At 40.9% G+C, this 14585-nt stretch overlaps 1 protein-coding gene across 3 annotated transcripts in view; it reads left to right on the forward strand.

The window, feature by feature from the left end:
• The window catches only part of SEMA3A (semaphorin 3A), a 482660-nt gene that overhangs the window by 444074 nt on the left and 24001 nt on the right, over positions 1 to 14585 (forward strand). For all 3 annotated transcript variants that reach the window (XM_051853017.2, XM_051853018.2, XM_070059438.1), the window contains 3 exons: positions 33 to 252; positions 3088 to 3179; positions 11416 to 11457. In XM_051853017.2, the coding sequence (XP_051708977.2) occupies positions 33 to 252; positions 3088 to 3179; positions 11416 to 11457 (354 nt within the window). The remainder of the gene's footprint in view (positions 1 to 32; positions 253 to 3087; positions 3180 to 11415; positions 11458 to 14585) is intronic.

The raw sequence follows: 14585 nt of genomic DNA on the forward strand, positions 1-14585 counted from the left end.
ATCAAAACATGTCATCCTCTTTCTGCAAACAGTGTCCCAGTAAAACGTTTGGTGGGTTCGAGTCTACAAAGGACCTCCCTGATGACGTGATCACCTTCGCAAGAAGTCATCCGGCCATGTACAATCCGGTGTTTCCTATTAATAACCGCCCGATAATGGTCAAAACCGACGTGAATTACCAGTTCACACAGATTGTAGTAGACCGGGTGGACGCAGAAGATGGCCAGTACGATGTCATGTTTATTGGAACAGGTATACTTTGGAACTTCAGCTGTGAATTTTCTTGAAGGGCGCTGTGTTTAACTGATTCAGTATACAAAGAACCAAAGGAGTTGTTACAGTGGCTTGCAAAGTATAGGTCGCCTGTAATGAATGGATAAAAACCCTGAGTACTCTCCTCCTACCAATGCGTTATGTATTTAGACAAGTTGAGACATATTGATTGAAAATAAATTTCCTTTTCAATGAAGAGCTGATAAATGTAATCAGGTAAATGTAATGATTGCATGAATAATCAATGTTCAGACTTGAATTGTGACTCTCTTCTGCCAGTGATTTTCTTAGAACAAAGACAGAAATTCTCAAGATGTTCAATAATGGTTCCAGAGTAAATTCATGCAAAATTATCTGAACTTTAAAATTATCAAAGGGCAAAAACCTTCCAGTCAATAAATATTGACAACAAAATTTGTTCAGTGTTTCTGGCATACAACGAGAAGGGGATAAAAGAAAAGTAACTCTTCAGAAAAACAGCAAAACCGATCCAATAGAAACCACCAGATTTATTTCTATAGCAAATTAATAATATTTTACAAATTCCATGAATAGGAACAAATTTTTTCGCAGGTATATTTTCAAAGTGATATTTTATTTGTCCCCTACCCTTTTTTAATAGTAATACTGTTTTTCAGAGTACCAGTTACAAATCTGAAACTTGCTACTTAGGGTCAAATTCCAAGGTAATAAATTCCTAGTCTCCATTAACGTTGTTAAGTGACATAAATCAGTGGGAAAGAGAATGAGTGCTCCACTGAAACCTTGTATAATAACATTTATTTTCCCTTGGTGAGAAACAGAAAAAAAAATGCATTAACTATGGGGAGAAACAGGGGGAAAAATCACATTAACTACCCAGAATGGCAACTGTGCAGTAAGTGCCTCGAGGCCGTAGAGTTTTATAACAAAATTGTCAAATCCTTATGTTATCAGGTGTAATAGTTTCAGGTTCTGAACAATATGTTAGAGTCTCTTTTAGGGGAAGACAGTCTCTCTATCGAATCAAAGAATCCCGTTGAGATACAGGGTTCCATAAAAGTCAATGTATTGCAAGTATCAACTTCTGGTTATAAATATCTTTAGAAAATGTAATAGGATTTCCTTTCAATAAATATTGGTTTAATATTTAATGTCAAATTATAACTGAATCTCTCTGCAGAATAATTAAGTTTGCTCAATAATACCGCACTTGCCTTTTTCTTCACCTCTGCCTTCAACTTGTTGAGAAGTTCTTCTCTCACTGTCAAAGCAACAAAGCTTGCTTCCGGGTAGTTAACCAAAGAAACCCAATCATGAGCTTTTAACTCCTCTCCAACACAAGCTGTCTTTTGAGGCACCAACCTCATGAGCATGTTGAATGTTGGAAGATGCGAATGGCTGTAGGTCGGTACAGACCAGGGTCATCTGTCAGCAAAGTAAATTGATTACAGTAATTTTATCCTTTAACTAAGTTGCACATCATAGTATATTGATCCGAGTTGAGTAATCTGATTCAATTTGTGTGAAATTGTTTGAAATACTACGCGGTCAAGCTTGATCTGGAACAGAGATAAAGTTGTGTTTGGGTATTGGAGACCCGATCGGAGGCCCTGAGCAGATTAACCTAATTTACCTTTCATCTCTGCGTGTTATGAGTAGCCCAAGGTCCTGTAAACATAGAAGGATCCTCTTAAAAGAGGACTCCTTTTTTTTTTTTTGAACTTTACAAGGGATAAACCAGCAACCTTTCTTGATCTTCCAGCACACAATCATGTCAGTACCTGAAAATGGTTATCAATGGCATTGAATTATTGAACTATTTTTCTCATGTATCTTATTCTTTATTGGTAAGCTTGTCTTCACAAATAATTAGTCTGTTAAACTGGATTAAGAGGAACCAACGGAAGCTAAGTAGAATTGATTGAGTTTAATCAAAAATGGAATGCAGAAGAGTAAGATTTTTAAATTTACCAAGGCTGTGTTCTTTCAAACAAGGAATAAGAACCCACCTGGGACACTGGAGTTTGAACAGCTTTCTAAGCCACCTCAGGGTAAAGGCTGTTCTAACAGTGAAAAGCAGGGGGGAATAGGATTTGAAATCTCTATAAAGAGTACTTCTCACGGTCTTGACCATTCATACTTCTCATTGCTGAGTTGAATGCTCTCAGGTTGATTAACCAATGGGCACTTTATGGGAAAACTACTGTAATAGGTAATTGTCAGTGTTTATTGGGAGGGATCAGGTTATTGTCGTTCATCACCCAGTGGTCATTGAGCTGTCCCCCACGGGCCCCTTGCTGCTGAAGGCCCACAGGTGACTGGAGGAGGGCGCCCCTGCCCGACTCCCCCTGGGGCTGGACAGCATTCCTTGCATTTTGCATCCATTTAGTCTTCCTGGTCTGCCTGATTTCATAACAGAACTGGGAAAGCCTGCCAGGTCAAGCTGATAGTATGTTGAAGTTTTCCCCTGAGACAGCTGAGGTGAAGGACTTTTTTAAAAACAGCAATAAAAATAATTGATCCAAACTAGCCAAATCATTGTAGTGATTCTGCAAGTTTTAAAAAAAAATTACTACTTCAGGATAAAATCTTCTTCAAAATTCATATGTTTTTTAAAATTCAGTGTTTTATATTTGCAGACTTTATCTTTAAAGTTTGTCTAACTGCAAGAATGTATGTTAGAATTTATATTTTGCCAGTATTTGGACAAAACACACCAAAGGAAAACTGAAATCAAAATGTTCTTTTTTGGAAAAAATGCTGATTCTATTCATTAACACTGAATTCTGTTCGGTTCTGTTTAAGCTGTGGTCTTCTCTTTTTCTTTCTAAGATGTTGGGACTGTACTGAAAGTAGTGTCAATTCCTAAAGAGACCTGGCATGATTTAGAAGAAGTTCTGCTGGAAGAAATGACAGTTTTTCGGGTGAGTGCTGGTTAATTTCAAATGTCAACAGGTTGGGTAGTACGTCTTTCTCCCAGGACAGCTGCACACTGAACTTGGTATGGACAAGTAGTGTAGCATACCCTTCTAATTAGCTTGTCAATTAGAAAGCCAGACACTAGTCAAAATAAACCTTGAAACTTTCAATGCTAGTTAAGCCTAAAGAGGTAAAGAAATATATTCCCGGCTTATATTTTGTTTTCTCAATGATAAAATATATATGATTTACATTTTATATTATTTATGTAAGTTACCTCACTGAGTAGACTCCTCCCTGCTCCTAAAAATCTTTTACATTTTACGGTATAGCCGTGTTGCTATGTAACTTCCATGAAAATATTCTGGGAAACACATTCAGAATAACAGAGCGATGAAGGCCTTTCAATCACCCAATCATTTTATAACTTATTCATTAATTTTTTATCCTATATTCTTAAGGAAATCGTTTGTTAAAAGTTTCAGGTTTCCCTATCGCCAGTAGCAAATTTTTACAGATTCCTGGCCTACAAAAGGTAGAAGCATACAGCTGTTTGTCCCTTTGTCTTGAGGCATAGATGGCCCAGGTGTGTTTCTGGAGAGTTAGAGGGGATGGGGGTAGGTGAGGGAAAGGTAGGGATCTGAGGTATTGTAACACATCCACTATGCCCACTGCACCTGTGGGAGGCTGGCTTAACAGGAATGGTCTCAACTGTAGCATGCCTTGACATAAACTATTTATGAGATATGACAGGAAGTCAGATATCTAGAAAAGATATGATTTTAATTTTTTGATACAAGAATAGAGCAAAGATACATCGAGACATTTATACCACAAAATGAACTTGAATTAGAAGTGCACGAACAGAAAAATGAGAAAACACTGGAGCTAATCTCACAACTTCAAGTGATTTCATGTAGCCTACACATGTCTCAGTTTATCTGCAAAATGAAGAACAGGATTAAAGTTTTCAGTTGAGTCACTATTTAATGGGAAGCAAAGGCTTCCCAAAACTCTCTCAGCCCCGTATGTCTGGCCCAGAATAGGCAAGCTCCTAATGTGTGGCTATCCAGGTGGAATGATGATGAGCCCTGAAACGTGCCACTGGTAGGTTGTGAGCCAGACACACAGACCGCTGGTAATAACCAGCTCCACTGTGTTCTAGCACAGAGTGGACAGCCCTGTCCAGAACACTTGGCGCTTCCTTCTGAGTGTCCCCTTCCAGAAAACACTGAGAATGCCACCTCCATCACATCGGATGGAGGCACTGGAGACGCCAGCTGCAGAGCACCAAGGATAATCACAGGCGTGTGATTGCTAATGTGATTTTACTGCTTCAGTTCAGCTGTGTTCCAATAGCCTTTTCTACCAAGTCTTGGTTTGAGTCTTTCAAATAAAAAAAAAATCATCATTATTCTATCACAGTTTTTCAGGTCTGGCACTAGGCCTTATTTTCTTTGTGTCTGGTATGGAGTGTTCACTAATTCCTATCATTTACCAAGCCCCATAAATTACCTTGGTGAACAAATACATTGATACTTTATTCTACAAATTAAAGAAACACAATTATCCAAATGGACTGTGCTAGCCACTATAGGGCCCATTTAGATTTAGCAAACAAATTACGGGCGCTGAGCGGACGGTGTATAAATTGCCGTCTTATGTTCATTGTTGGGCCTCCAGAGCCCGAGGTACCTTCTCAACCCACATTTATTAAACGAGTGAATGAATCAGAATTAATGAATAGATGAAGTATGAGGAAGTGAGGAGTGTACGGCCTTCCTCAAGGACACCGTGCTTAGAGCAAGAGGAAGGTGACCCAGGAAGAGTAAGAGGTGGGTAAAGCGAGTGCCAAACACAAGGATGGAGAGCCAACGAGAGCGGCCATCATCCTGCTGACCCTGCTGCACGCCACTCTCGCGGAACACACCTCTGCAGGCTATAGCCGCCGTCCAGAGACTCACGATGCCCCTCTGTCACAGGTGCAGTGCCACAGTTCTTCCGTCACTGTGGGAATTTAATTCTCTCCAGACTGCTACCTGTGCTATTTGTCCTGGTTCAGTTGCATATTTGCCCTTGGGCATCATACATGACTCAAACAGGGTTCATGTATGAATTCAGTAGAAAATAAATACATATACATGCCTAACATGGCCCCAGCACAGTACTAAGTTGGGGTGTTACAGGGATGAGTGGTATAAACATGGACCCTGACCTCATACAGCCTGCAGGCTCGCTGTGGTACACGTCTTAGTTTCAAGGACGTCTTCATCACGCCTGCACTTAAACGTTATTTTGTGAAATTGCCTTAAGTCACATGATGACACCTTAAAAGTGTTTTTTTCTTCTTTTCTGGGAATCAGACCACACATAATTTACAGAAATACTGTAGTCTTCATGTTCTAAGGTTTTAAGTTTGTATTTTACATCTCATCTATATTCTTTTGTACATTAGGAAAAAATGTCAATATAAAAAGATATTAATTCACATTGTCCTGTTAAATGACTTTTAACTAAATCAGGAGAAGTGGAAGCTGGTCATTTTGCAAGTACAAGTATTCAACATTTTGTTAGCGTTTTGCAGTTTCCAGAGAAATACACAGTCGACTACTCAGCGTGAACCCCACAGGTTGACATTGGTGTGGCGTTCAAGATATCATGAGAAAGGTTATCAGTCCCTAACAATTGAGTATAAGCAGACAACATTTTGCTGGCATCTGATGGATTGTTTATGAATTAAAATTTTACAAACAGATTGTTAGTAACATGGAGTCCATCTCCTGCCATAGACAACTGTTCCGTTCTCCCCACATCCTCTGTTCTGCATTATTTTCATTATTACTTCTCTGGCACTCAAGTAGACAAAACATATTTGGGCAGAGTTTAGAGAAATATTTACTTTCAACATTCTATTCTATCAGGCAGAGTTCATACATATATTGTGGTGTAGCAATTGGAATATTTCACTGTCAGACTTTGTTTAACTTTGCAGTGGTAAGGAGGGAGATCCCACAACACATTAAAGTGATACAGTCAGATAGAGTGAAACAGCAGAGAAAGGCGACGGTTTCTATGTTTGTAACTTGAATGTGGTAGCTGTTCCATTAAAATAAAATATAATTAGAAAGTTTCCACCTGAGCATGAAGTTAGATGCCAGGATAAATAGACAAGCTACAGGTTTAAGGTCACAATAGTATGTGATCTTCCTGATCTTTTCAAAAGGCATTTCATGTGAACCAACCAGTTAATTTTACGATATTTTCATTTCCATGAGACTGTGTTCACTATGCGCCTTCAATACACTGAATAATATTAAAACCAGTCTCATGCCACTGCCGCCCTGAGGTTGGTTCTGGGGAAACACCCTGGCTAGTCACTGAACATTCCAGTGGTTTCAGTAACATGCAAGATACTTTCATTCTGGGTGAAATCAAATCCCAACCAGAGAACAGGAAGAAAAATAATCCTTGGTGATAAAAGTTTTCCATTTTAGAGTAAAGTTCTCAATGGGTAAGAAGAAGTGAATCAGAATTGACGAAGATATTATGACAAAGATAGTAAGAAAGACTTTGATTTGCCATTTAATATTCAAATTGGCACTGAAGTGCTGTAAGCCTAATTCTGGATCCGGCTTGCAATTGTAAATCTGAATTTGGGTCAGATTCACCCTGTGGTGCTAAACGTCCACTGAAGTCAGCTGGGCCTCGGTTTCTTCACGGGAGGAAGATTACGATTCTGAACATTCGCTGTAAAGTGTTCTTCTTTAGTTAAGCTTGCTAGTACATCGGAGTTATCATTGACTAATGACACGAATGCACGCCTTACCGGAAATGCTTGAATACTCCGTATCTATACCTTATTTTTGGAAGCTTTTCAGAAGATGTAAAGGCCAGCACATGCTGCTTTTTGCCTTATCCGGTCAGTGTTGCATTTTCTTTCCAGGACGGCTGGGAGGGCTTTGCTTTTGAGTAAACAGCCAAGTGTTACATCAAATTGCAGTGCACTCAGGACAGTGGGCTTTATTTATAGTCTCATTGACTGCAAAGGATTGCAAGGCGGTTACATCAATAACACATGCATTTTGAACCCAATTTATGCAATATTCCACGAACAGCTGAGCAAACAAATGAGGGAGTTGAATTTTCATTCAAATGTAAAACATAATTGATGCTTTCCAAAACCCGGTCTATTAACCCATTCTAAGGGAGCATCCATGTGGTTAGCATCCAGTGGGCTGTGTCAGAATCCCTTGGGATCAGCAGCTTCAAAAGCTTTGCGAGTGCAAAAGTTTAATAAGGACTAGATTAAAATATCTGGAAAAATACAGTAAATTAGAATCATAGACAATCTTGAAAAGATGCAAGGTTTTTAATTTCATTTTCACTCGAACACCAATTAAATTTGCAATTGAAACCAGCTTCATGAAAAAATGCTTATGAAGCTACATCTGTTTTAAATGGAAGTCATACTCACCACTGGCTGTTTCTCAGGGAAAAAATATAGCTTATTTAAATGCATGTCATCTTAATATATTATCTATTAAAATTCAACCACAGGCAGTATATACCACATGTTATTCCAAACTGTTATTAATTTCCTGGTCTAAATAATAAATAAGGTTCCTTTAATTAAGGAATTCTGGGATTTTAATGTAAACATGTTGAATTTATAACGTGACACAATGGCTCTGGCGGGCATTGGGGTTTGTTTTGTGTTTTACACTTTGTATAGGAAATCATTCCTTTTCTTCTGCCTTATAAATATTTGGGTTTTGTTTTGTCAATGAAGATGAAATAGATGAATATTAATCGGGTTCAGTGCTGGCTGGCACTTCACTTACACGCGCTGGGAGCAGGTCTCGGCCTCAGAAGCAGTTTCCTGCACCTGCTGTACGATTTACTTCATGAAAAGCTGCATGAAGTTCGCTCTTGACAGAACCACAGAGCCTGGAAGAAGTTGCCATAGAAAGTATTCCAGGCCGGCACCGCGGCTCACTAGGCTAATCCTCCGCCTGCGGCGCCGGCACACCGGGTTCTAGTCCCGGTCGGGGCGCCGGATTCTGTCCCGGTTGCCCCTCTTCCAGGCCAGCTCTCTGCTGTGGCCTGGGAGTGCAGTGGAGGATGGCCCAAGTGCTTGGGCCCTGCACCCCATGGGAGACCAGGAGAAGCACCTGGCTCCTGCCTTCAGATCAGCGCGGTGCGCCGGCTGCTGCGCGCCGGCCGCGGCAGCCATTGGAGGGTGAACCAACGGCAAAGGAAGACCTTTCTCTCTGTCTCTCTCTCTCTCTCACTGTCCACTCTGCCTGTCCAAAAAAAAAAAAAGTATTCCGAACTTTGAAAATCTCTGTGGCTCATTGAGTCCAGCATTCTACAAACCTAAGTAAGATCTTCAGCCTTACCTTTCCAGCTGAGTAGCTTTGATAACGTGTCCCCGTTAAACACGGCAGCTCTGCACGGATGAATCAGGAAGACACCACTGTCATCCTGCTTGTCGTATGGTCATTAATTCCCATGGAAAATTACATATAAAAATTGATTTCATTCACTGAAGCTATTAAGATGGACAACTATGGGAAATCTCTGAATAATCCCATAAAATTGATGCATTCCCTCATTCAGGTGTCTTGTTTGCGTCCCAGGTAGTTTGCCTTCCATCTGTTGAGGAAATGCTGCTCCCAGCTCAGCCATGGGGACGTAGGTGGAGATTTGCAGTCCTGCGGCATAACGGGGGTTAATGCACAGGCATTACCAGCAAAGGCAGACAGCCGGGGAAGGAGCTGGCCACGGAAGGCATACCTACCCGGGACGCCTGGAGGATGAGAAATAGTCAAGACTCCCAAGGCATGATGGGATTGGGTAGCAGAAGTAGTCAAGAAGAAACAAGAGGTCAATGGCGCCCCACCCGATAGCCGTGAGGGGCAGAGACGCCTCCCCCAGGGTAGGCTTCAGTGTGATTCCTCTTCTGAGGAAGGAGATTGCTCTCCCTAGAGGACACATCATGGACCGAGGGCCAAAGTGTCTAGAAGAGAGATGGACAAGAGAGTCCAATTAGAGTATCAGATGATGGTTGAAGGAATCCCAGCCAAGCTCCAAGGACGCAGGGAACACTGGGTGTTACGTTGGGCACCTGCATCTTAGGCGACTCCAAGAGCGTGATGGGATAGGTTGAGGAGACAGCAGAAAGAGGAAGCAGAGAGAAGGTGTCCATCATTCATTCATTCACTTCACAAACACACACGGAGAACCTGTAAATCCTAGCTGCTCAGGATCCGGCAGTGAATGCAACAGCCCAGACCTCTGTCCCAAACTGAGGGGACCGATGACTATGTCAGCTTCACCTCTGACTCCTGCCATGAGCCCTCCACCTTCTGCCCACAGCCTCCCTGCCTGCAGGAAGGGGCGAATGGGGCACAGCTGGGCTTGGGAGCACTGAGCGCCCCAGCAGTGCCCAGTCCACTTTTCTCGCTGCACATCTCACGGAACAGTTGTGAGGGTTCTGTCTACCATGCTTGGATTTTCCCTCAGCCATGACTCACATAATGTGCCTGTGTTGACTTTTCTGCCTTCCTCTCTCCCTCACTCCTGCTCAGTTCCCGCAAACAAGCTCCTGCCTCAGGCTGCCGTGGGCTGTGGCGGCAAGATAAGGCACACCCACGTGCACACACACTCGCCCTCAAAAAGTCCATTGAAATGCATCTTTTAAAAATACTGTGCATGATGCCAACTTTTTCACACCAACATGGTTGTACCTTTTAATTTCTTCATAAATTTTTTGAAGTACTCCTGTATTTGTGTGTGAGAGAGAGAGAGAGACCGAGAGAGAGGAGAGAGAGAGAGACCGAGAGAGAGTACCAGATTTATTAAGCGTTTTATGTATACTTGTATAAACTCATTTAATCTTTTCAATGACCCTATTAGGCAGGCACCTTACTTGTACTTTGAAAAGGAGGAAGCTGAATTACAAAGAGGTTACATACCTTGTCTGGCAGCACGTGTCTGGCCAGGATGGAGTCAGGCTGATTCAGTTTGGCTCCAGAGTCCAGCTCTGTGTAATTCCTTCGGGGCTCAGCCCCGGTCAGCTCCACAGGGAGGTCTTGTAAAGATCACTCTTCCCACTAAGCCTCCCTCTCATCAGCTCCCTCCACAGCCACCACAGCAGTCGTCTCAGCATCCTTTCGTCTTGGCTGAAAGATAGGATGGAACCCAATCCAATGCGAGGGAATGTAAAAGGATGCAAGATTGTGTGATCAGGTGTGTAGACTTGCGGCGGTCTGTATTTGTCAAAGAGCAGGGTTTATTTATGCAAGTCTGCCCGTGCTCGTGGGCAGCTCCAGTTTGCACGATGAACGAACTGCATTGGGTGGTTAGTTTCCTAGCTGTTCTGCCTTCTCTTGGTTAGCCTTTGATGGACATGGAAGATTACGTTCTCTGGCGAAGACCTGAAGTGTAGGTCTTTGCACATTAAACAGTCACTTTAATAGAAACAAAGTCATCTCACCCCAACTGAGCTCTCGCAGTCCTTGACAGCTGGGAGCTGGCCTAATGGGGTCTGCTCTCGTCGGGGCTGGGATGAGCTGACCTACCACTTTGAGTTTGTCACAGTGTTTTCCCATGAAACATAAACATTTTCCCAGAACACCAGCGCCAGAGAGGGACACTCCAACACTGTGACGTATCAAGATAAAAGTAAGACCTTCCTTGATCATGTCTGAACACAGACAGAAGCGTGAACATTGTCCAAACCACAAAATGACCAAACGCTCCCCGATCCCGCCTAATGTAAGTGACCGCAGCTTCTGGAGCAGCCACAGCTTCAGCCTCCCTCTGTGTTTCCCTCCTTCTAAATGGTTTGTGAAAAAACCTAATCGTGGAATTACCCCCTGCTTTTAGACAGTGTGCAAAGTACAGCAAAGCCCTACATCTCTCAGTCCTTCTTCAATCACCCAACGCAAGTTCAAAACGGAAGTTCTTCCCAACAACCCCTTACTCACCTGTCTCATTCTTTTCCCTTATTGAAGGCCATAAACTCGACTTGGTCAACTACAAGGTTGCTCCTCCCAGGCTTTGGCTGGGTGATGCTGACACACCTTCTTCTTCTGTGCAGTGTCCTTCAGTGTGTCCCATTGCCCTGTTATTTTGCAATCATCTCTCTAAAAGCTTATGTCAATACCATGTGTTCTTACTAATGACTAAGTTTTCTCATTGGACCAGTACTTCACATATTTATTTTTTCTCCTTCAGGAACCAACTACTATTTCAGCGATGGAGCTCTCCACTAAACAGGTACTATCACCAAGTATTGCAGTCAAAATCCTGCATGTAATGGGTTCTGTATGATTAGCCATCACATTTACAGAGAGGTTAGCAACTGGGCAAGAACAAGACCCGAGGGGAAAGAAATACTATTCTTATATAAACGAGTTGAATGAATACCGAAGATAGTTTTCATTGTCCCGTGTTCTATTTTTAGAAACATATTTCCTGCATCATCATTTGTTATAAATTTTAATTTATAGTAGTTCTTTCTTGGTCATTATAATTTGTTCTTTACTCAAGAATCATTTCCCTCTTTTCTGAGTATATGAGGGAGCTTCAAAAATGACATTATCTTTTCACTCCATTTACTATGAATTTTTGAAGGACTCTCATAGTTTGTGTGTGTGTGTGTATTTAAAAATAACATTGGTGGATATTTCAGAATATAAGTAAGTTCATAATTTAATTTTACTTTGTGTGTACATAAACAGAAAGCATTTTATAAGGTAATAAAATTATGTCCTGGCTATATCTTTGGAGGATCTTGACTTGAAAGTTAATTTGACTTTTTTCATGAAAAGTAGAATTGTGTGACAGAGGAATTAAATGTGACTTTAAATGTGGCTGAATATGAAAGGAAACCAGAAAAATGGTCACAGCCAGGGAAGTTCTAAAACCCTGTGAATTCAAAGATGAATGGCAGCATTGTAATAGTCCTTCCATTCATATCGAATGAATTCTCTGGCAAGACACTTAAGAAAAAAAATGACTAGTAAATGCTAAATGATATGAACAAAACAAATACAGTTTTAACTTCTGATAAGTAACTTTTTCCTCATAGATGCTACCTTGTCTTTTAATCCAGTGTATCAATGGAAACTTAAAAAAAAAAACTTGACTATTGAGTTGAAATTAATTCTTCAACTTAGCAGAAAAAGCCAGAAAGAAGTGAGGTGCTCCCCATGACTACAGTAAAAATATGCACACAAAGTTGTCACTGTGGGGATCATTTCACTAACGTTCCTGAACCACTCGTGTGTTTTAGCTCTGACCAAGATTGAACGCTTGAACAAGATGCTAAATGACTGTGCCAAGAAAATTCAGTCTGGGTCCTTTCCACACAGACGTATGAAAATAGGTTGATAATCTCCAAGATATTTAGGGCAAGTCCAAGTGCAGATACTATTGACCTGATACTGTTATCTTACCCTGCATAAGTATGTCTTCACCTGTTCTGGTAATCTAAAAATTGTCAGATGGTGGCAAGGAAATCCGGGGATTTCCAGGGTGGAAACTGAACTGGGATATTCTTTCCTGTAATGATTTTTTCTAATTTTGTATTTACTCTCTGCTAGGCCTCATAATCAAACGTCATTAAATCGCCCTCGCATCTAGTTTTCTATAGCATTCCACTGGTTTTGAATGTTTTAAAATTACCTAAAGAACTGCTGCTGATGTAAGCTTTCACCCAAGAACAAACAAAAATAGGCTAGCAACTTAAATTACTGTGGTAAAGGGAAGTGTCCCAAGCCTCCCTTTGCCATTACTGGAAGTCTGATTTCATTCACATACGACTCCAGTTCATTCCTACTTTTGTGCATTTAAGAAGAGACTCAGTAGTTCCAAGGAGGACAAGTAGTGCTGCAGCCAATTTTCTGGATAAATGACTCATCTCCTGCTCATGGTCCACAACTTGTTAAGGAGAACAGTGAGAGAGCCATGGTGATGTTAAATTGGGCATTAAAAGCACATCAGGTTTCTTGCTAGGGACTGGATTATGCTCAGTGGTGCCTGCAAGACTCCCCTATATTTCATTTGGATAGCATAATTATTTTTGCACATTATTAATCATCCAGAAGAATTATGGCTAAATGAAAATGACATTGATTTATACTTTATTTTTGACATTTTATTACACTTTAGGTCTTTCATTACAATAATTTCAGTTGCCATATTTTTGATTTTCTAGCCTACCTAGAAAACTCTTTTGCTGCTTAAATGTCATACACTCATACTTTAAAGTATTTTAATGTGAACTTTGTTCTTGGTTCTTAAAAGTTCTTGGTTCTTTGATTGTATGACCCATTTGGTCAGCTTTTTAAATTAATTACAATATAGGAGCTGGCAAGTCCACACTCACTTCTGGTTATTGCTACAATATCCTTACCAATCCCAGTGCTGTTAAAATAGAATGTATTCGATCACATTGAAATCATTGAAATTGCTGCATTTCCATCTACGTTCATTTAGAAAAAAAAAAAAAAAAAGGAGGGTGTGAGCAGAAAGACACTAAGGCTGGGGAAAGGTTAACCTGACTTCACTTCAGTCACTGTTACTTAACCTGCCCCGATCTAAAGCACCTTTCACAGTAACCATGAAGTTAAATATAGGAAAAGACTGAGACTCTAGTAATATTGTAATAATAGGCCAGTGGAATGCCCTGGCAATATGTATCGGGATAAATGCTTCCCCAGTGGTTCGATTTTTATTACAATTACTTTCCCCCTCTTATTTCCCTTTATTGAATAAATACGTAAGTAAGCTGGTTAGCTTTAAACATACAACCGGTTCTACAGAAACACTCACTATAACCTTGGTAGCTGCCTACATTCTATTAGGTACATCAGTATTCAGCTTCTCTGTGTATTTATATATGTGGATCATAAAGAAGTCTCTGGTAATGCAACTTGGAAACGCAGTCTTAATTCTGGCACTGTCCCCCTTAGACCATTTGTGATATTGAACGAGCATGTCATTGTCCGCTGGCACCCCCGAGACCTACTTCCCTCTACCTAGCATAGCAATTGACCTACACTTGGAAGGCCTTTTGCCTTGTGTCCTGTGTTTCAGTATCAGGCTTACGGTAATTGTTTAATTCTCTGGTGCAAGATAAAGTGAGCTGTGCTCCCAACTACAACAAACATAGAGAAATCGCAAAATGTTATGTTTATTTCATTTTGTGTTCAGTTTGCAGCTGATATGTTGCAGACATTTTAAAGTGGTGCGGGAGTCCTGAGTAGAGGCTAGTGGGGAGCCTTTCCTGTTTTAATCTTCCCTTTTCTGCCTCCTTGATAACACAAAATCCGTGTGCAAATATGGCATTGTAGAATTTGTACCGGGAGGCGCCATGTAAAAGATCTGTCCTCACGCTCATG

The sequence above is a fragment of the Oryctolagus cuniculus genome, chromosome 16, assembly GCF_964237555.1.
Source record: "Oryctolagus cuniculus chromosome 16, mOryCun1.1, whole genome shotgun sequence".
Lineage (NCBI taxonomy): Eukaryota > Metazoa > Chordata > Mammalia > Lagomorpha > Leporidae > Oryctolagus > Oryctolagus cuniculus.